The 22,318-nt window shown below is 46.1% G+C and overlaps 1 protein-coding gene across 2 annotated transcripts in view; it reads left to right on the top strand.

The window, feature by feature from the left end:
• The window catches only part of LOC141476556 (transcription factor 4-like), a 226,530-nt gene that overhangs the window by 95,934 nt on the left and 108,278 nt on the right, over positions 1-22,318 (top strand). For both annotated transcript variants that reach the window (XM_074165245.1, XM_074165246.1), the window contains one exon: positions 16,125-16,189. In XM_074165245.1, coding sequence (XP_074021346.1) covers positions 16,125-16,189 — 65 coding nt within the window. The remainder of the gene's footprint in view (positions 1-16,124; positions 16,190-22,318) is intronic.

Genomic DNA, 22,318 nt, shown 5'->3' on the forward strand with positions numbered 1-22,318 from the left:
CTGGTTTTACAAAGATCACGTTTTAATGATGGTTGTAAATGGTGGTGTTTCTGGAGGTGGTGTTACCTTTTCCCGGTGGGCGCCCCCCGACACCTGCCCAGGGGAGGGGGCTCTGGCAGCGCCGCACTGGGTGGGCATCGTGCCTGTGCTGGGGGGATGCATTCCAGTTTATCCTCCTTTTTGAGAACTACTGGGAGACAGATTTAGATTGCGCGGGTGCCCAAGGACTGAAAAGAAATAGCAGAAAAGCTTTCACCTGCGTCGTTTTCTCCCAATTAATTCTTAAAACAAGGGGCTGGTTTTACTCTGTGCGTCGCTTCATACAAGGTGTCCCTGCTCCTTGGCGGGACCTGGGTGTGCTGGGGTGATACTGGTCTTTACGGTCTGAACTGGTGGTGTTACAGATAAACTTTAGTTCTTTTTCTCCCAGTAAGGAACTGGAGTTTACATTGGTAGGGGCCCCTTGGCCTCGGTGGAGCTGCTGCCCGGAGTACGGTGGGAAGGACTTGTATTTAGAAAGCTACAAAGAAGCTTTATTATCAGGGTTAAATACATCTCTACCATACAACTTCCTTAAAAAAAAAAAAAATCATAGAGGCCTTATTTGTACATTTTTTTCCTCGGGGAGGAGCTGAATAAAAGATTATTTTTAATTTATGGCGAATGGGAAGCAACGGGATCTTGAACGGACTGAGAGAGGTGGGTTTTGTTCTTAGCACGAAGGGAGAGAAGCCTTTTCTATAAGCCCGCCGTGTATTTTATACGTGTTTATTTGGTCATGTAAAATCACAGGGGTGAAATCTTCAGAGCTGAGCGCTGGTTTCAGCGTGCGCCGTGTGACACCCTGGGTCTTGGAGGAAACCGGAGCGCTCTCATAAACTTTTATTTTAAGTTATGAATACTTTGTTCTTCTGAAAAATCCGGCCTCAAAGTGATGCGTCTGAAATTAGTGACCGTTTCCGAGGGGAAAAAAAGAATTGCGTGGATTAGAAGAAATAACCAGCTCAGCAGTGTTAAAAAAAAAAAAAAAAAATTAATATCTGGATGATTTTTTAATCATTGCAATATTCTGTAGTGGGAAGCCCATTCCCACGTTCCTATAGCCGTCCTGATGGGCTGTGGGAGCACTGGCTGTAGGAAGAAAGGATCCCAGGCTTTTCCAAACCCTGGTATAGGATAAACTCAATAAGATTAAATTGTCTTCTTACTCTTCTAATTTGGGATTTTTTCCAAAAATACTTTGTTTCAGGCCCAATTTGCTCTCCGCCTAATTTATATAGAGGATAGATTTCATAAGGATATTTTATGCTTCTATTCCAGAAACCTATATATTATTTCTCCTGTTTTCTGGGAAATAATCCTATTCCCTGTGAAGGATGGATGTCTTTTGCCAGCCCACTGAAAGGTCCTCATTTGATTGGCGCCTCTGAGTTACCTTTAAAAAAACGCCCTTGCGATTTCCGTGTGACACGCTGACACTTGGGAAGCTTGTTCCCAGTTCTGCCCTGGTTGGAAATTGAAAGGGGTTACCTTTTCCCAATGTTATCGTTCCAGTAGGAATTCCCCTGGGAATGAAGGGCAAACTAGGTAACAATTTAGTGTCAGAAATATTTGCTGCGGTTGCTCGGGCAGAAAGGGGAAGGTCTGGGGTGAACCAGCCCTGCTCTTACCAGGAGTTGTTCCTGGTAACAAGAAACGACAGCGCCGTGTGAAAGGGTTTGGAAGGTGGCTGAAAGTTGAATTTTTTGGAATTTTGTTCTGTCTGGCCGTTTCCCAGGTGACGGTGGGACCAGCTTCTCTGGGTTAAGCCTACCAGCACCTCGCCGGGAGAATTTTCTGTAAGAATATTTTTTTCATTAGAATTCATTAATGTAATAGAGAATTATTGGTGACCCACAGAAGGAGCTATCAGAGTTCGAAGTTCCTGCACATCGGAGCGTATTTGTCACAAATACACGTATCAAGGTGCTTAACGTGGTGCAATGAATAAGTTTCCAGCCGGTCCTGGGGCCACCGAACACCGGTGAGAGCATCCTTGGGGAGCTGCTGCCACCAACGTCCTTGTCCTTTGTCACCCGTTGGATCGAGGAGCCTGGAATAGCCGATGGTGTGCCAGGAATATGGGATATTTTCTTTCCTCCATCCCAGCCTTGCAAAACTTGTGCCCGAGTGTGGATTTGTGTCCGAGGCAGGTGGCTGCCGTGCGCTCCGGTGGCGCTAGGGCTTCTGAAACGCTTTCCCATGGCAGGTTCTCCGTGTCGGGTCTCCAGTACTCACCTCATGAAACTGGGAAAATTCTGGACATTAACAACATACAAGGCTTGTACTTGGACTCATTTTTAGCTGCATTACATTTTATATCTGTTATATTTAACTTTTTGATAAGAAAACGAAGAATATTTCCCGTCTTTTTTTTTTTTTAAACTTTGCTTTTCTGTCCTTTTAAAAAATGTTTTGTTTAAAAATATAATCTAGGGAAAGTAAACACTTTGCCAAAGTTCTTATTCTCTTTCATTACTGGCACAGGAAACACCGCGTTTGAGAATAAATCCAGGCCAAAATTTCAGATTTGCTAATGAAATGCAGAAGTTCAATGCTGACAATTGCCGTACTTAAAAGCTCCTTGGATCAGGTGTTGTTTTACCATATGGACATTTTAATTAGTAATAAAAATGTTGATCGGGATTTAGTAGTGGAATCTACAAAGCACAAATATCTGCCTCGTTTTTGCTTTGTTTTACCGATGTGAATTTAGCTGCATTTCTCTTTCCAGCTTCCTTCTCCGCTTCATTTCTGCGTAGGTAGGTAGGCACATCGCTTCTAATATCCTGAGTTTTATTCCGTGAGCCTATAGAGCTGTATTACGGAAAACATCCATTTTAAACCGTTTGTCTCCTCGGTGGTGCTAGCCCAGTGGCTCGCCGATGCCAGGAGTGTTTTAAAGAGCCATTATCTCTTTGGGATGTGCCCAATTAAACAAGAAATAGTTTAGAATGGCACGCGCGCTTTCTGCGCGAGGGGGCCGGGGGGGTTTTCTGGTGGAAACGGGGAAATCCCATAGAAAACAGACTGCCCTTAAGTGCTCAAAGGTTTTCCCGCGTGTGTCGCTCGTGACCGGGGTTCCTGCCCTTCCCCAGTTCCCTTGGGGACAAATTCCCCATCGGGGCGCCCTCCTCTCCCCGCGCCAGGATGAGACCCACGCTGGTGGCGGCTCTGATACGCTCCGTGACAGCCCCCAACAAACCGACCCCGAAATCCTTCTCTGTCATCTCTGACAGTAACCTTAAATTGTAAAAACACATTTTGAAAGATGTGTGACTTTGGAAGAAGTTGATGTCCTTTTAATATGCAGGATCTTTGAGGGGGGGGGGGGAGGAGAAAAAAAAAAAAGTACCCTTTTTAAAATTAAAGCACGTGCCACAAAAGCATGCATTTATAATCATGGAGGGCTTTGTTCCAGTGCCTGCAGTACTAAATGCTAAATCAATAATAAATTTAAGATCTGTGCGAAGAACTGCAGCGCTGGAGGAATGGAGCCCACGCGGGTTTTTTCAGCCTTGGTTTCCTACTGGTCTTTGTGTCGGCAGCGCCAGGAGCGGCGCCTGCCGTTCCCCCCGCCTTTCAGCCCGGGGTGCTCCCGCGCTGCCAAGTTCAAAATAGGAACTTCTTGATTTAGGTAAAGATTGTCAAAAATCTTAAAGCTTTTTTTTTTTTTTTTTTTTCAGTTTTTCTGCTTTAATCTGCGTTCACGGTAGCCAAAACAATGACGGTTTCACAAAAATATACAAATAACAATAATCTGTTTAAAGTAATCTAAACCCACTTTCTTACAAGGAGTAATAAAATACAAATAAATGTATTTTTGAAAAATTATATTCTTTTTCCCACTGAAACTGAGGTTTTAAAAGTTCATTAAGGACTGCTTCAGGAAAGTGACGCCCAGTATTCCTATTTTTTTTTTTTTTTAATCCTAATTTCCCAAACATCTTAAAATAGGGATACATTTAAACTTAACCTTGTATCGGTCCCTGTCAGTGTAGACGATGGGCTTTTCAGAGGGTGTTGTGAGACGGTCACTGCACTGTGTCACCCTGTTTATAAAACTACCAAGAGCCTCCATAAAGCAATCCACAGAATCACAGAATGGTTTGGGTTGGAAGGGACCTTAGAGATCATCAAGCTCCAACCCCCTGCTCTGGGCAGGGACACCTCCACTAGAATTCCCGACGTTCCCCAGCAGACCCCAGTGCTGCCCTGGCCGTCCCATAGCTCCTTCTACTGGGATGACTGGTGGGCAGCGGGGAACGAGCCGTGGTAAGAGGTAGAATGAAAGTCATTTGGAAAATTGTTGGTTTTAAGCCTTAAAAATAATGGGAAATACTCATTCTGGATAAGAACACGTTTCATGTTAGAAAAAGTAATATTTTATTGCAAGCCTACTGGCTAATTAACCAGCGATGAGGATACTATTTTGGGCTTAGAAAGGCATGGTTTTGCTGTGGGTATACTGGGTTCAACGCCCCTGGGTTTTGGTGAAGGCCTTTCTCCGTTCCCGTGCGATCCCTCTGGGCATCTCTGGGAAGTGTCTGTTCATCCCAGCACTGGGCAGGATGGGCTCTTACTGGTAGCAATGACCTTTACAAGGTCAAAAATAAAAAAAAAAAAAAAAAAGGGATTACAAAAATAAGTGTTCCTAGTTCCAGAGCCCAGTAAGTGGTTTGGTTTGGTGAGCTGTGCACCAGCAGCTCCCACTGCCACCAGTGACACTGCCGTGGGTTTACTCCTGCCTATGAGACCTTATTTGAATGCCTAAATAAGGCTGTAGCTTTGGTTACCTACTTTATTTTCGCAGTGTGACCCCAGGGCATTGCCCAAAAATGGTCACAGGGTTATTTCTGCAGATTTTATTGCTGAACGATGGTGGACCCGCATGATAATGGGCCAGAATAATGAGGAGTTTGGAGAAGTCCTTCTGTCCTCTTGCCCGGGGGAGAGACTTCACGAGGAGTTCTGGAGATACTAGTTGCTCTTTTCAGCACCCTGTTGCCAAATTATTTAGGAACTTTGTTGTACGTAGCGAACTCGCATGGTTTTTCTTCTAATTGGTCCATTTGTTGTTTGCGTGACCGGTCTCCGTAGGTGTGGCAGAGCCAGTATTCCCAGTTCATGGTGGTTTCCCAACCTGCTGCTGCGGCAGCTGCTTGAAGGATTCCTTCGTTAGCAGTCTTCAGCAGAAAGTGACTATGGGTGGTGGGTGCCTTCAAGAAGGGGTTAATTTCCTATTGGCATCTTTGGTTAATTCAATAGTACGATTTGGCAGTAAAAAAGGGCGGTGGCAGCTGGGGGCTTGTACCTGGTAATAACACGGAACGTTGAGCGGTGAGAAGGTGCGGGGGGAAGTAGCTCCATAGATCATAAAGTCCTGGACCTTGATGATGGAAAGATCTTCCAGACCATCAGTGGTGTTCTCTGGCCTGTGTAGGAGCTCTCCTGGCTGCCAATCCGGTAAGAAATCCATCCCCCCAGATCGTGGTGGGATCCAGTGGGATGAGTCCTCCTGCAGCCCTCAGTCTCGGGGGGCCCAGCCCTTCGCCGGGGGGACATTTCTCCTGAGAGCTCATCACCGAGGCCTTGGGTACAGGGATTTCAGGCTGTTTCCTTCTTTTTGTTGGCTTCACCTTTTCTTTGGTCTTTAACGATCTACTAATAATGTTTATGCTAGCTAATAACAGAAATGCCCTGCGCTTGGCAAACTCACGGGTATAGAAACGGCTGGATCAGGAGTACTGCTTCTAAAGTACTGAAGTTCTTCAGTACTAAAGTAATGAAGACCATAAGATATTGGAGAAAATAATTCGGGTGACCCAACTGCTCGTGTATAGCTTGGTAGATCGGGTAGAGGCTTTGGAAGGGCTATATGAAAATTGAAAGACTACGATATCCAAAATTTAATAAAAAATAAAGTAAATCAAAGTAAAGTCTATAGTCAAACTCCTTAATTGTGATGCATTTGCTGAGTTTCCCTCTTCCATCGTCGGCCCTGCTCCGATGCCATATGGTCTACCATGGAACATTTAACTTGTCAGATATAATGGATTGTCCTGGAAGCAGATTTTTGCTTTGAGCGTTCGGCTCCTTTCTTGCATTTCACTCTCAGCTCCAGGCTGCGGGATGAAGGATTGTGGTGGAAATGCAAAGAAGAGACACACAGTTGATTCCCCTTAAGAGAGTGACCTATATGCCACAAAATTTTACCCACGTAAAGAGGCATTATCCCTGTCACTGACCCTAGCAGGCTGCATGTCAGAACCGTTTAAATTTGTCTGGACTTAACAGATTGTGCAAATGTTTCAGAATCAAGTGCTTAGGAATAATAAAGGCTTGTCATTTCAACTTAGGCAGCGGCGGCGCAGCCCGCGCCGGCCAAGGGATGAGTATTATTTATTGTGACCTACATGTAACCTAAGCTGCCTGCCTCGTAGACCTTGTAAATTAAGTTCATCTCCCAGGGCTACTGAAACTTTAAAAAAAAAAATATATATATATATTATCTGATAAGGAACCCAAGTAGCCATTACTCTGTGTGCTGGAAAGCAGAGGGGAGGGCTGGGAGGGAGCGTGGTCGGGCCGGGAGCAGTTAATTACCCTTAGGTGGTCCATGGGTGCAGGAGGCAGTGGATGGTTCTCCTTGGTCCTCTCGGAGCACGGGGAGCCTGCTGTGCTTGGGAGAGGAGCTCGGCACCCGTGGATGAAGTGGAGGACCCTAAAGCCTGGGTGAACACTATCAAGTTTTCTATAATATGAACCGAAGCAAGTGATTTCTGAAACAAAGGTGACAAATGACAAATTCTTCCCTGGATCTTTATATTTTTTTCAATTTCCTCTCACTTAAATATAATAAAGCAATAAAATATTGACTGGAAACCCCAGGTAACATCGCCATCCCATTCTAAGAAATAATTAGCAAGAATCTAGGATAAAAATCTGGCCCTGCTAAAGATAACTCGGCAAATAAAATATTTGTAAATCAACCTGAATTTTGCTCTTCAATGCAGCGTTCCTTTCGGGTGGGAAGTTTCTATTGAGGGCATTGAGGAATGGTCATTTTTTTTTGCGTGGGGGTTCTTGTCTTTGCATTTGGCAGCGAAAGGAGAATTGTCAGCTGGGAGAGGTGGGAAATCCCTCTTTCAAGGATTTTTTTTTTTTTTCCCACCATAGGCGTGTGTCTTTTCCTTGGTGCCTTTTCACGGGAGAGCTTTATCCTTCTCAATCCCACAGCCTTGGAGAGGGTGTGTACTGATGCTATGAGTTTGTCTGTATTCTCAGCCCAAATTGTTCCCGAAATGTTTAGGAAATGTCAATTCTCAAGTGTAAACATCTTATTAGGGTCTGCATGCCCTCTGCTGGATATTACCGATGGGAGACGATTGGGTATTTCGCAACGTTACAGTATATTTACCACATCATTCCTGATGCTTTGCCATGACACTGAGGAGCTTCTCGTTTGTTTTGTCTGCTTAAGCTAATCCAAATTATCCAACCCATTGTTTTTAAAACATCAAAATTATAACAAAAATAAATGCTAGTGGGTTTGTTTTGTTGTTTTGGTTTTTTTTTTCTTAATTTTTCAGTACTGAACAATATTCCAAATAAATCCCAGAATGTAGAAATGTATAATTGAGTGTTTAAGCCCAACACAAGGCAGTGTTAGCGAGCAGGTAGTTCTGTCTCTATGCAGAGAGCAGGGGAAGACGGGGGCAAACCCGGCGGTGAAATCCTACAAAGGCATTGATGCTTTTGATATTAAAACCTGAGAATTTATCTTTGCCATCAGGCTTTTAAAGCAACTGGGTCCGTGTGTGCCTGTGGTCAGCGTTCGTGTCCTTCTTTCTGGTGTGTAGAGGATGGTGCGGGCTGAATTCAGGCTCCGAACAAGGGGGGGTCCCGCTGCCCCACAGTCACCTCGAGTCCTGAAATTGTGCCTTTTTAGTCACTTTAGGCGGCTGCGGTTTGTCCCAATGAGAATGGTTTCTGGTTTTGGAGCTGAGGTGTAGATTTGATCCCCCATCTGAACGACAAGGCTTTTGATCTCTGTCTCCTCGCTGGTGGCCAGCCCCGTTTGTTTTAGTAGCCTTTTAATAGCCGCTCCTCCATAGGGGTGGTTTTCCAGAGCGGAGATTTAGAGCCCGGACTCGGGCTGTAGGAAGGTTTATTGTCCTCCTTCCATCCCGTGTCTTTCATGGCCTTAGATCCTTATCTGCCTTGTTTTAAACTGATGCTGTTTTCACGCTTGAGTGAAAACCCAGGTTTCCAGCTCCCTGATAAAGATCTCCTGAACTGGTCCCTCAACAAATGGGGAGGGCTCACCCTGCAGTGTATTTCAATTTAAAATAGCCCTGTGAGGCTTACTCAGGATGAAACAGCATCCAGCGCTTTACATTCAAGTCTTATAGATTGCTTTCAGGGCTGGAGTATTATTACAACGTGTTCTTGTCTCATACGTTTATGAAAACGTTGCCCCTTTTTATTATTCTAATTCTCTACTATTAGATAATGCTTTTGATATTTGATTTTTCTGTCCTCTGTTGCCTGCTTTCATCCCCTGCCCATCTTTTGACTGTTACGTTTTCCAAGGATGAGCCGGGTAAAATGCGGGGAATGGGTTTTCTTCGAGTTTTGCGTTTCTCTCCAAAATCATGTTGCCTGTTTCCAGAAGCGATACAGGTGTTCAGGCTTAGATGATCGTAATTATTTCCTCTAGACTGAAATTCCGAGCACACGTGAAAGGGAAAGGGAGACTAAAGAGATGTTTACGGAGTCAGATGCATCTTGGCTCTAAATGAGGGATTGTCTCCCCGCCGGCAGCCGGGGGGGATGAGGCGCCCGCTTGCCCTGGGCTCGCGGGACACGGCCACCGTCTGTAAGGCCTCTTCAACTCGTTACATGTAATTTCTTCAGAGCCGGCATTGAAAGAAGCAGTTGTTTTGTTTAAATACCTAATTTAATTATGAAAGTTTATTATTCGGGTCTCAATTAGCGCGTGTACTCGATATTAAGCTCATTAATGTTCCTTGTCCGCGGTATTATTTATTGGTGGCACAATAAAATGGCAGTGCCCGAGCATCCTCTGATTAACTTCCCGCCGCTGGAAACCTGTTGCAAAGGGTGCAACGGGCTTGTTTCGACGGGACCGGACACCATCCATCCCGTACCGCAGCCCTGTCACCCAGGCAAACAGCCGGCTATTGGCCTCAGACCTCTCTTTTCCGGAAGAGCGGGATAATCTTGGCCACCTCGTTGGTTTTGGTGGGACTCGTCGAGGGCTGAGGGACCGTTTAACGTAAAGCTGGTAGAATGCCTTCTTCGAGATTCTCTCTTCACATTCTTACCCTTCTAGTTTCCAGCGTGCTTTTGCCGCGGCTGTTTTGATCTGCGAGCAGGCAAAGAGAGAAGCCCCATCCTGCCCTGCCCTAGCTGCTGGTGTTTGGAAGATTGCAGAAATAGATGGAGCAAATGGCCTCAGTCTTTTTGGTTTGGGGCCGATATTTCAGGAACCGAGATCGGCGACGAAAAAATAATAATAAAAGGGGGTCTGGTATTTTCATGGAGTAACTGAATCTGCGTGGAGGGGACAGTGGAGCCCGGGGTGGGCAGCGCCGGGGTCGCTCCTTTCCCTGCCATTGAAGCCCACGGGGGCCACTGGGCGATGCTGGCCGAGAGCCCCGTGTTGGGACAGCCTGCAGCGGGCGGCACAGCCCTTCCCATCCATATAGACAGCTCTGGATGTATAGACACGGGCACGTATACATCGCCTGTGTGTGTAAGGGAGCAGCTGGGAGTTACCCTTGCCCGTTGAAGCCCAGAGCAGCAAGGTGAGTCGGTGTGAAGGGCTGCTTTCCCCCGGGATCGTCTCGCTTTAGCTCAAGCCTTGGATTACTAGAGGTTTTAGGATTTAATTTCCTTTGCATTTTGATGGTACCGTTTAAAGAAAACATCTCCTTTTGTAATGCTGCTTGCTGTGGCATCATAACGCCTCTGTAAGAACCATTACTGTTTACTGCACATCAGCCTAAGTGCAAAAATCCTCCCTCGTGTCAGAAAGAGCTCTTTCCCCTGGTGGTGTCTTACATTTTGGGGTGTGATGCCACTCCAACTATTGGGATGAGTACCTCCCCTTAGCTTTGTGTCTAGTTTGTGGACCTTCCCTGGCTCACACGCCGTGTCGTTTGCCCTATTTTGTGAACATTATTGCACAAACTTTGCTTAAAATCTATCGGATTTCGTTCTTATTGTCTGTACTTCACGTATAGCACAAAGCAGAAATAGCTCATTAACATGATACTTCCATTACCATCGGATGAGATTCTTTGTGATGTAAAACGCGCTCTTCAAAAAAACCTCACAGCGATAAATAGGGGATTTTGACTGTAAATCCTATAGCAGAATATAAGCTTCTGTTGGACAAATATATATATATATATATGTATGTATATATATATATATAACCTGGGGCAAGCCTGAGTTGGTGACTCAGCCAAGCTCAGCAACTCTCTGCTGCTAAAACCTTGGAAGAGCAGCCACTCGGGTCCACAGCACGGGGACGATGTCCCCAGCGCCTGTCCCCGTTCCCCGCAGCCTCGGCACAAGGAGGGGCTTGTCCCCCCGTTACCCCCCAGCCCGGCGTTGCGGCGGCGAGCACCGCTCCGGCCCGGCCACCGGCCCAGGGGACGCCCGGCTGCCGGGAAAGGCTGGCTGTCACACAAAGAGGGGGACAAGCCTCGAGCCAGCTGTTCGTCCCGGTGCCAGGGACGGCGTTGGGATTTCCATCCTTCAATTAACAGCCAGAAAAATTTCATTTAATACACGAAAAGTTGTTTTTTTTTTCTATTTTTCTTTTTTGTGATTTTTTTTTTTTCTTTTAAAGAACAGACTATTGAAAAGTTCTGAAAAAATAAAGCTACCTGCTGGCTCCTCGGATGAAAACACGGGCTGGCTGGTTTTTCTGTCAAGAGCAAAAGACAGCAAGGCCTGGGAGGCTGTCTGTGGAGGGCACAGGGTATATATACATTTATCTGAGAGCCAGGTGCCTATAGATATAGGATATATAGTGCGCAACAGCTCGTTTATTTCAATGAGGTTTTTCCTCAGATAATTTACAATTCTATACAAATTTGGGTTTGATTTCTCTGCTGAAAGGAGGTTTTCAAATCTCTCAGGGAAAAAAAAAAAATGCTAGGGGTGATGATGTGGCTGTCGGAAGTTCCCGTGCGGGGCTGGTGCTCGCCGTGTCCGGAGACCGTCGCTCAGGCCCCGAGCTGGGTCCTGCAGTCGCTCCCCGGAGCGCCCGAATCCTCCTTTTCTCCCGCAACCCCACCTGAAGCAGCATCGGAAAATTTTGAATGCAAGAACTACAGGTGAAGGCAGAAGTGAACTGTTTCACGGTGCTCATCACCATGCAAATAAACCCTGCTCCGCCTGATAAAGGTGTGTGTCCATTAGAATATACGGGCGAACGTGGAACTATAAAGTTCAGCCCGTTCTTCAGTTCCTCAGAACTTTTTCCCAGCTATGCTCCAGCTCCGTGTTCCTCGTGCCTGGTCTGCCCTCGCCGCTGAATTCTCCTGTAATTTGTCATTCTCTGGAGGGGAATCGACGGGGCTCCCTTTCAGGATACATCTGAGACATCGCACATCAGAGGGAACAACCGTTAATTTTCAAAAATGCTAGAAATGCAGTAACAAAATAAGAAATAGGCTTAAGTAAAATTGCAGACCTGAACAGACCGAAATTCGCAGCCGTTAAAATTCCAATCCCTAATACAATTACTTTTTATTTTTTCCCCCCAGACAGGTTTCCCTTCTTCGGTCTAACCAAGAACTAACCCCAAATGTAGGGCAGCGGAAACCTGAATTAGAATATTCTGGTCGAACTCATCTCTCAACAAAAAAAAAAAACGTCAAACGCGACATGAACGTAAACGTTGAATTGGAGTCGTTTATAGAAATAGCTTCGCTTCCTTTTCTCTGCAGATGGGAAGAGTTGCCTCGTGGCTCTCGTTCTGCCTCCCAGGAAGAAGCCAAGGTGCCCTATCTCCCAGGGCAGGGGGAAAGGGAGCCGGGGAATCAGATGACTTGCGTTTGTGCTTTGGAAGTTGCTTAAATTTTCTACTTAATTTGATTAATTTTTCAAAGTACACCATGGAAAGGCAAGTGGCTTCTTTATTGATTGATCGGCAATCCTACGCTGCTTTGCTTTGCTGCAGCTAAACAAAAACGCGAAGGGAATGTTTCTGAAGCAATGGGTTTAGTTTAGTGAAGATAAGCAGGATTTTTTTCTGGAGGTATTTAGGGAGCAGAGACTTGAGCTTCAGTGTTTGTCAGAAAACAGGAGCTGCGTGTAGTTCTTTCTTTGTCTCTCCTTTGATTGGCATGCATTGTGTCGATTAATTGAAAAAAAAAATATATATTTACACACAGGCTAAGTTCTTGCCTCCGATGAGAATGGAGATGCTTTTTCTGCCTTACCTAAAGAGCAAGTGGGTACTCGAAAGTTATTCACCAGCCTTTGTAGGTCAACTTCTTCCATGGAGCTTTGTTTCAATTGTCAGATCATAAAGCCAGGGAAGGGTATAGATCGCCTTGCGTGTTCAGAGAGCTGGGAACAAATGGCACATTTCAGCATTTGGGTCCTCTAGGTAGAAAAAAATTAATCAGATGTCTGACAAGATTTGTTATTCGTCTCTATTTCAGGCTCTCCTTTTTTTTTTTTTCCCCCCTATTTTTTTTTTTCCTGGCTTACAACAAATATTACTAACGGGTACTTTTAGGTTTTAAAATATGGACAACAGTACTCCATGCAGTAAAAGACTTGAACGATTAATGCTACCCTTATGCCTCTTTTGAGTAGTTTTAGCCATGGGGCTTGGCACTGCCACCATTGTCTTTGTGCCAAAAAATATCCGCAGCGGCTGCCGCATTCTAGTACTAGAGGGTTGTCTCGAAAATTCCGCAGTGAATGCGTCGGGTGTCTACATCGCTGTAGACGCTCTCTCTTTTTTAAAACATTTAAAAAAAAAAAAAAAAGGAGAGAGAATCTTTAGCTGTTGCAAACCTTGGAAAAGGCAGAGTAGAGGCTGAGGTGCTCAAGTGACTGAAAATGATGCATAATGTACAGTAAACGTGGAAATTCAGGAGAAGCTTTTGTATTTGTGAGCACAAATAGTTGCTTAAAGAGCCTACTCTTGCATATTATCAGCACTCTTGCAAATTTTATTATCTGAAACAAATGTGCCAGTGAATTTTAAGCAGAAAATCGACATCAAGACTGTAGCTAATTTTAAATGGACAGTTTATACAAAAGATATTGCCCCCCCTTCCTCCCAAAATGAAGTGTCATTACAAAAAAGTATGATAATTTCATAATTGCAGTTGGTAGGGAAAATCTACGTATGTATATCTTTTTAACGGTTTCTTGACTTTTTCATAAATTTGGGTTATTTGTCCTTAATGGAGGAGGCAGATTTCTAGCCGGCTGTGGGAACAACAACAACAAATGGAATAAAGTTAAAGGCTTACACTCTCCGAATGAAACGTGTTCACTCCTGATCTCCAAAAGCTATCTGTTTGGTGGTAAAAAGTGGATGCTATAGATGAAATCTTTACAAGGAGCATAATCCTAAAAAAAAAAAAAAAATTAGAAAAAAAAAAAAAAAAGTCAATCTCCTGCTGGCTGCTGTGCCGCTTTGGTACCTCACAGACTTCGACAGAGTCCTGGACGAGTGCCCATTGATGTCATGGAAACACTCAAATTACTGAGAATGATTCATGTCTATGCTGTTCTCTTATCCTCCCCCACACAAATAGAAGTAGATTTTAACCCTGACAACTTGTAATTTGCAGCGGGTTTATTTTTGTATCTGGATAAATATTTTTTAACAACTGAAATTAAGATGAGGCTGCCTGTGTCTGATACGATAGAAAAGAAGATTGCTGATACCCGCCGAGAAGCGTGTTCAAAGTACCTTGTCTCGCTGCTTCTACTTGGTTCCCCTCCACCCTATTTTTCTGGTTGGGATTTTTTTTTTGTGTGTGTGTGTGTGTGTCCCCCCTCCCCTCCAATCCTCCCCGCTCGTTATTTGCATCGACTTTCTGGCCCTCTTGGGGTGATGGGAAGTAGCACAGGGAACTCCAGGCGCGCCAGCAAGACATTTTGTTTTCAGACCTCGGCGTTGGGCTCGGGGATTCACGATTAAAATTTCATTGTCATTTCAATCTTGAGTTATTTCTGCCAAGGCTTCCAGTGCTCCGGAACCTGAGGGGGGCTATGGAGTGGGTGATCCATCATTTTTGTATAACCACATACAAGTGCTTTCAAAAGTTATTACATGTGCAAATGTCCTATGAATTGCAAATAAATTTTGGAGGTTCCCGTGTACAAGTAACTACTTTATGTGGAAAACAACAGAAAAAAAAACCAATCGAGAAACAAAAGCAAGCTCTAGAGTCTTAAATTATGATGAGGAGAAAGATGATTTTTTTATTCCAAACCGCTGGCGATAGTCAAACTTTATCAATAATTCCTCTAAAGGGCTCTCAAACCCGGTAGCCGTACATTAAAGGAAAGGAGTCAGAGTGTGGCCACGCTATTTGGGGAATGATTAAAATTAACTCCGTCATCCTTTGTCTAACGATGTGCCTCACCCTGGGTCCCTTTATGAGATTCGGATGGCGTTGGGAAGACCGAGCGGCAGCGGTGCCAGGGACCCCCACCCCTGGCCTTTGCCGGGTGGGTGGATATTGTCCTTATTATAGTGGGATATTTCCAAAGGCGGTTAAAGGATGGTTTTTAAGGGCTTTGGTAGGTGTTCTGGCACGGCGGCTTTAGTTTTGGTGTGGGGGGGGGTTGGCAGCCCCACGGACCTGGCTCATAGGTGCAGAGGTGTCCCCGGCGCCGCTGGGAGCCGCACACAGAGATAAAGCGAGCATCTGGTCCCCGGTAACTGGTACTGTGTGCTCTGGGTTTTATGCCCCAGCCTATCGTAAAAACTTTAATTTTACGAGTGATTTTTACTGTGTTCTTGGATGTTTTGTTAGATAATACCTCCTCCCCCCCCCCCCCAGTGATTATCCTCACCATAAGGGTGGTCTTTTAGTGTCAATATGTTTTGTATCAGCCCTCTTGACTGCTCTTTGTCTCCGGAGCACGTGGTGCGGTGCTGCTCAGCCATGACTTAATGCTTTGCAGAAACCACCTCTTCCCGTCTTGATTTCGCTCGAGTCTGGCCATTCAGACCTGAAAGAACCTTTCTTTTCCTTTGTAAATATGGCGTAACCCTAACCGGTACTGCAAGTCGGGCTGCTGGATCTGAGTCTTAAAGGCTTCCCGGGAAAAAAAAAGAAGAAAAAAAAAAAAAAAGGGTGTTTAGGGCTGGCAGAGTCTCGGCAGCCGTTGGGCCTCCATTTAAGTCCCCGCAGCCCCAGGGTTGGTAGCGAATGGCCAACTCCTAGTCGGTGTCTCCTTTCCAGGTGTAAATTCCATCATCACCTTGATCGTCGGCGAGCTGGCTCCTGGAAAGGAGAGAGGGGAACCATGTCCCCAGCAGCTCTGGGGCGAAGCTGGCTGGTGAGGGGATGAGGGACAAGTAGGGTGAAGGACACACAGGGTGAGGAACACGTAGGGTGATGAATATGTAGGATGAGGGACAAGTAGGGTGAAGGACACGTGGGGTGAGGAACACATAGGGTGATGAATATGTAGGATGAGGGACACAGAGTGTGAGGGACATGTAGGGTCCCAGGGTGGATGCACAGCCCTCGAGCCCAAGGGTAGGCACAGAGGAGATCTGCTCACAGGTGGAAGCCCCTTAAATCCCGGGTCCAGGAAGCGTGTGGAGCAGCGCAGCCGAGATGAGGAAGTTTATTTCCCATCGCCATCCTCAGCATGAAAAAAGCATTAATCCCTTTCTGTTGCCTACACGTGTTGTGCAGTCAGCAGTGCCTATTCTACATAGGTAAACAGCCTTAGGAAAATGTGGTGAACATCATCTAAAGTGCTTGGAGAAGCTATGTGTATCTCTTTATAGCTGTTATACATCTATTTATTTTTATTTTTTTTTTTGTTAACAGGTAAAACAGAAAGGGGTTCATACTCGTCGTATGGAAGAGATTCCAATTTACAGGGTTGCCACCAGGTAAGTGAAAGTCTGCCCGGTGGAGGGGGTGTGATAAATACTCTGACAAACGAGCTTTGCTTGTTGAGGTTGTACATCTCGGGGATGGGCTCCATCATCAACGGCGATGGCTGCAGATGGGCGTTGCTCAGAAAGGGGGGTTTATTTGCAAACGTAGGTTTTAAAGCTCCCGCCTGGGCTTTTTTAGCCGGGATACGGTTACTGGAGGCTCGGAGTGCTTGGGTTGACCTAATACCGCCCGAGTCGGAGCTATTGATTCTCGTCCTTTGCCACAACGGCACCCTGTTCAGCGCGGCGAGTCCTGCCCCGCGGCACGACGTGGGGAATCGCGCCGGTGGCAACACACGGCAGAGCTCCCGTCAGCCCCCAGCGTTGGATGGCTACCGCAATAAATTATAGTTTTCATAGAATCTGTATGATGTTGTGTGAAAACAAGGTTGTATTGAGGGATAAAAATGTCTGTGAAAATATGATTTGTTGTCCCTTTTTGTTTCTGAATTGTTTTTGGCTGGAAGTCAAGGCCAGCAGGCTAACAGCAAAGCCGTCTCAAGGGAAGCATGCGTGAGCTAGAAAAATAAGAGTAGTTTAATTAAATAATAAAATGCCAATGTAATACAAAGGTATAGCATGTGTGTGCGTGTGCCTCTCTGCACTTTGCATTTGCATACTTTTAAGTCTCCAGAGAAAGTCTGAGTTCTAAAAATACTATCACTAGCCAAAAGTCCGTGCTTTGTTTCGAGACAATTGATTTTATTTTTTTTAAAAGACACTTTCTTTTTAATTTCAGTAGCAATATTAATCGCGGGTTTAAATTCATTTTGTTCTTGAAGAGTGCTGGGCTCCCTTTCCTTTTTCTAAGAGCAGTAGCTTCCCACTTTGGAAAACTATTGAAAGAATTTAATAGCCTTCTTAATATTCAAAGCTTTATACTGTTCAAATCTGCCAGGAAAAAAAACCACACATCAAAAAACTAGCCAAAATGCATATTATTTCCCTATAGGAAAGGGAAATACTTGATCCCTTCTTTCCTTTCGTATGTCCGTGTTCTTTAATAATGAGGGGAAACAGGCTATTCTTGTGTTGTTGATTTGTGTTTTTAAATGTTTACTGTACTAAAATGAAGCTATTTGAGCAATTAAACAGCAATTTCTGTTGGTGTGTGCCGTGGGTGGTGCCTGGAGGCCGGGGCCGTGCTCTTGGCCAGCTGTTGCCACGTGCCCCTTCCCTCTGGGATGCATCCGGCCCCCGCGCCGGGGCGGCTCCTGTGGATGCACGGACAGATGGGCTCTCGTGGATGGTCGGGCTCCCATGGACTGGGCTTCCTACGGGTCTGGTTGGGCGCTGAAGGCAGGGTTGGGCAGCTGGTGGTGGCGTCTTCTCCACACAGTTGGCCATGGATGATGGTGGCATCTTCCCCAGACAGGTGGCCATAGTGCCCCTTGGCTGGCCACTTTGCCCCCTCTGCTAGGGGGTCTGTCTGGAGCCCAGAGGGAGGTGAGGTTTGCCCGAGAGGCCCCTGTGTTTGCCGGTCACCGTCTGCATTGTTTGAGTTTTGGGGATGTTTCCTGGACTGAGAGAGGTGACAGGGGACTGTCACCGTGCCCTGCTTAAAGCACAGCTACACGTTTAACTTGATGTGGAACAAACTGGAAGGATGCAGAGCTGCTCACTGGTGAAGGTTTACGGACCAGGCCTTGAAGGTCAACCCAGTGACACGCTGAACCTTCCCATACCCGACTCCTTAGTGGGTCAGTAAGTGACTTACTGGTTTCTCTTGCCGTAACCAGCACAGATACATGCAGATGCTCACACGTGTAACCTGCCCTCACCTGCTCCAAAAGAGCCCTTCATTAATTTCAGGAGCCATTTCTAGCTGTGCTTTAATATCCTTGCGTGCTACTATTAGGAGGCAGCAGGACGTGTTTCTGTCCCCAGCGCTATTGTCCCCTGCGTGTAGTAGCACCCGTCCAAGGGTGACACCCGTCCCCTCTGCAGCTCCAGCCTCTCGGAGACCCCGCTCTGCCACTCTCTTGGGTCTGCTGCGCTTTCGCATCTCATCTGGAAACGAACCTTTTCTTGGCTGCGTTTTTGCTTTTAGTTTTTCTTTCAGTCTTACTGTGATGGGATGATCTCGTGATGCTGCGAGGGAGTTAGAAATTGTTTCCGAGTTCAAAATAGCATCACACCTAAATAAGTGGATATATATATAAGTGGTCTATATATGCCTTAACACAACTCGTGCTGTGGCCTCTGTGCACACCCGTATCTGGGGATATCTGCAGGGCACACCTGTATTTTCTTGAATTTGGGGGTAAAAAGTTGACCTTAGTTTCTAAGGACAGAGGTGGAGATGTAGGCTTCAGAGGACAATTTGCAATAAACAGATCGTTTTTTCTTAAGCATCCTCAGGTTTATGTCTCAGGCAAAGGGAGGTGGCATCTTTTAGAGCCTCTCAGTGGTCGTGGAGGGTGACCCGGTTCCAGATACTCCAGTGTGAAACGACAGGGGAATGACTGGGTGTGATGGTTCTGCAGCATCAGAGCCATCCCGTGGCACTGGGAGCCGGAGGGGGAGATCAATCCCGTGGGGACGGCAGGAGGGAGCCCCGTGCCACCGCCTGGCCTGGCCTCTCCCGGCCAAGTGACAGATCAGCAAACAGCTGAACCCCCCCGCGGGGACCTGCCGGGTAATTGCCGTAACGAGGACGGTCGCCTGCAGGAACGGGCAGCGCCGTTTCCGCCTCCTCTTTTCATGCAGCACCGACCACCTGCAGCAGAAGTCCACGCGCCGCTCCCGCTCGCCAGAACTTCTCTCCTGGTCCAGAACGCAGGAGAGGACAAACCTGGAAGTGCCAACCAGCTCCTGCCTTTGGGCGAGCTCCTGCATAGCGCGTGAAAAAGAGGATTAAGCCCCGATGGGCAGTGCAAAGGGGGGAGACGCTGAGCATCCCTGTGCCGGGGAATGCGGTCTGTCAACATACCAGGAAAAGCCCAACATTTATTCCAGTAAACAAGCCGATGGCTGGGGTTGTAATATGAGAGTAAATGCATTTTTTCCCCTGAATGATAGCATTAAATAATTATTTTTTTTACATTCCGGTGGACCAATTCTGGAGTTGCCTCAGAATTGAGTTGGTGCAGACATGGTCATCTCTCGGGATGGATCCTTGATTTTCTCTTCATGGCGGTGCCCTGTGGCTGTGTGGGGCCGATGAAGAGCTGATGGAGGAAACCCCACCTTCCCACTCTCGCTTTCCGCAGTTTCATTCATGAAGATTTGAGGAATATTAGGAAGATGCTACAATCAAAGTGCAAAGAATAAAAATTCCAATCCATGGAATAGAGTCTTCCGTTCTGCAGTTCGCATCCACTTTCTTGAAGCGGAGTGGAAAAATGGATGAAGCAGATGACCGGTGCCCAGCCAGGAAGGAGAAAAAATATTTCTAAAATAAGAATCTCTCGAATTCCTGAAAGGTACAGAAGGAATAATGCTTAATGCCGAGGCCGGACCATCTGTTGTCTGTTCTCCAGGCTGCAGAACTATCAGGATCCACCAAATTATTAACAAGTATGAACCTTCGGGCTTAAAAGAAAATTAAAAGCTACAAGCCTATTGCGAGATTTCTGGGATGTGCTTTCGCACGTATTGAGAAAGATGAGCTTATCTAGACACGAGATATTGAAGAGAACTCGGTGAATTCCGAAGGAAATATTGGTGGTGATATTGCGGCTCATTGAGAATCCCCCCGAAGCCTCGGGTTATCCGAGGGACCGGAGCAGCGGCAGGAGCTGCGTGAGCTCCTTTTTCCTAAACCCCGGAGGAACGTGCAGATTTTGTTGATTTCTGAAAGGTAAATTGCTACCTCCAGATGTGATGCATTGCTCTCTGTAGATGAGTTCCTGGAACAATTAAGGAAAACTAAATACCTAACGATATTGAACTTGCTACCTATTAATCTTCTGGTAGGAAAAAACCCAACAAGCTCTTTTTGCACAAATAGCGGGAGCGATGGGAGGTTTCATCCCCGCGCTGCCTTCACACCAATGAGAGAAGAGGTCAGATACGCAGCAACCCATTTACTTCGAGATGATTTTTATTTCTGAGCCTAGGGCCCAATTGGGCTCTCACTGAAAACCATAGCAAATACAACACTGATTACAGTGGGAATGGAAGAAAACTTGTCTGGGGAACTATTTAATTCCATTAGAGAGAAGTCATCTAAGAAACATGTACCCAAGTTGTTGTCAAGACACTTTTGAAACACTGGCTTCGTTGAAGTTAATGACAAAAAGCTCATTTCATTCAGTGAAGTCAGGATTTTGCATGTTGTCTTAATTCTGTGCTACTTACCATTTCCCCAAAGATCAATTGTTTTTTATATCGTGCTGGTTTGGGGGGGGGTGTGGGGTGGGATTAGCAAGGCAGTAGTATTAGAAAAAAAAGGGTTACCTACTTGATTTCTCTAACTTTATTGTGATTCCCTGTATTAGTCTGTATCATTGGCTGGGCACTCGGGTTGTCAGTAAGGCTCTGATAATGAAGAGCAGTGCATCTGCTTCTTTATCCAAAGAGCTCCCTGTAAATCAGCACTATATATATATTATAGAGTGTGTATAACACACTGAGATTCCTCCGTGCAAGAGGATCTGGCTACACAAAATGCTATTATTCGACCCACGGTACGGTGATGTGGCTCCGCTGATGGGTTAATAGTCGATGAGACCGACTTGGAGTGATCCAGAGTCTATTGGGATTTTCTGAGCAATGGTTAATTCAAAAAAGCGATGAATAAAGAGAACTATAACATGAGCTCGATGGCCAGAAAACGTACACCCTAGATTTCCAAGGCAACGCAGGAGATTGTATGTGGGAATAAATTAGGCAGTCCTTTGAAAATTTGGATTATGCCTTTTTGGCAAATGCGTAGTAACAGATACTTAGCTTTTAAGGTGTTTTAACTTAAAGCACAATCCCCAAATCCTAAGATGACTTGTTTTTACTACTAAGTCTTTTAGAAAGTGAGCCTCAATGTTGGTTTTGGATGTACTCATTTACTTGATGTTCAAGAACTGCTCGGGGAGGCCAGTTGGAACCGTCCCGCTGTTAAAGGCTGACTCTGGAATGAGGTGTTAAGGTAAAAACTAGTGCAGTTGTACAAGCTCAGCCAGCTTTTTTTTTTATATACATACAAATAAAACACAACTGCTACCAAAATATTACAAACTTCATCCAGATTGAGGTCATACCTGCTAGCCTTCAGCTTGATCGGGGATACCACGATACAGAGAAGGGCCGTCCCCCGGGATGATGTTTAATTTGGGTTTTATTGCGGCTTCAGTTGAGGCTGCAACAGAACGGCTCGTTGGTGCATTTCCAAAGCCATCAGCATCCCAGGGCAGTTCTCCCCAAACCTGCAGCAGCCCCGGGGCTCTCCAGGGTTTCCTGAGGGACCGTATCAGCAGTGATTTATTCCTGGAATCCAGATCAGAAAGGATCAGGCTCCAAGATGCTGAGAGGTCAGAGGGGTGGGACTGACAGGACAGGGTTTCTGCAGCATCCCTGCACCGTGACGCAACGTCTGTCCTTTAAGTTGCCTCTCCTCTGTCTCCCTTTCAGTATTCTTCTCCGATCCCTCCCTTCCTCCTTGCTTTCCTCTGCTCCCGTCTCTCACCCCGAGCCCCCCGCCCCGTCCCTCTGGAAGTGGTGCCGCGGGTTGCCCAGAGGCTGGTGATGAAGGGCACGGGTGGCTGCCGTGGCGAGTGACAGTGCCAGTTCTGGCAGAGCTTTCTAGAAACTCAATCAAAAGTTCATGCAGATCCAGCCAGAGTTCAGCCTTCTTGGAGCTGCTGATGTTTTCCTGCATCCTCTCCCATTGGATCCGGCTCCAAATATTTGTTGGACGTCTCTTTACAGACACGACCCGCTCTTTCCTGACGTCCTTCCTCCCGCGTGGTGGCGGTGGGTCCTCTCTCCTTTCCCTCCCCTGTCCCTCTCTGATGGGTGAGAGGAGCCTTTGGCACACGATGGGGCTTGTGTCCCGCTCTCTGTTCAGCTGGGACAGCCAAGGTGCTTTCCCTGAAGGTTTTCTTACTAGATGTGTGTGGCGTTTTATCCTCTCGGGGTCATGAG

The sequence above is a fragment of the Numenius arquata genome, chromosome W (assembly GCF_964106895.1).
Source record: "Numenius arquata chromosome W, bNumArq3.hap1.1, whole genome shotgun sequence".
NCBI classification, from domain to species: Eukaryota; Metazoa; Chordata; class Aves; order Charadriiformes; family Scolopacidae; genus Numenius; species Numenius arquata.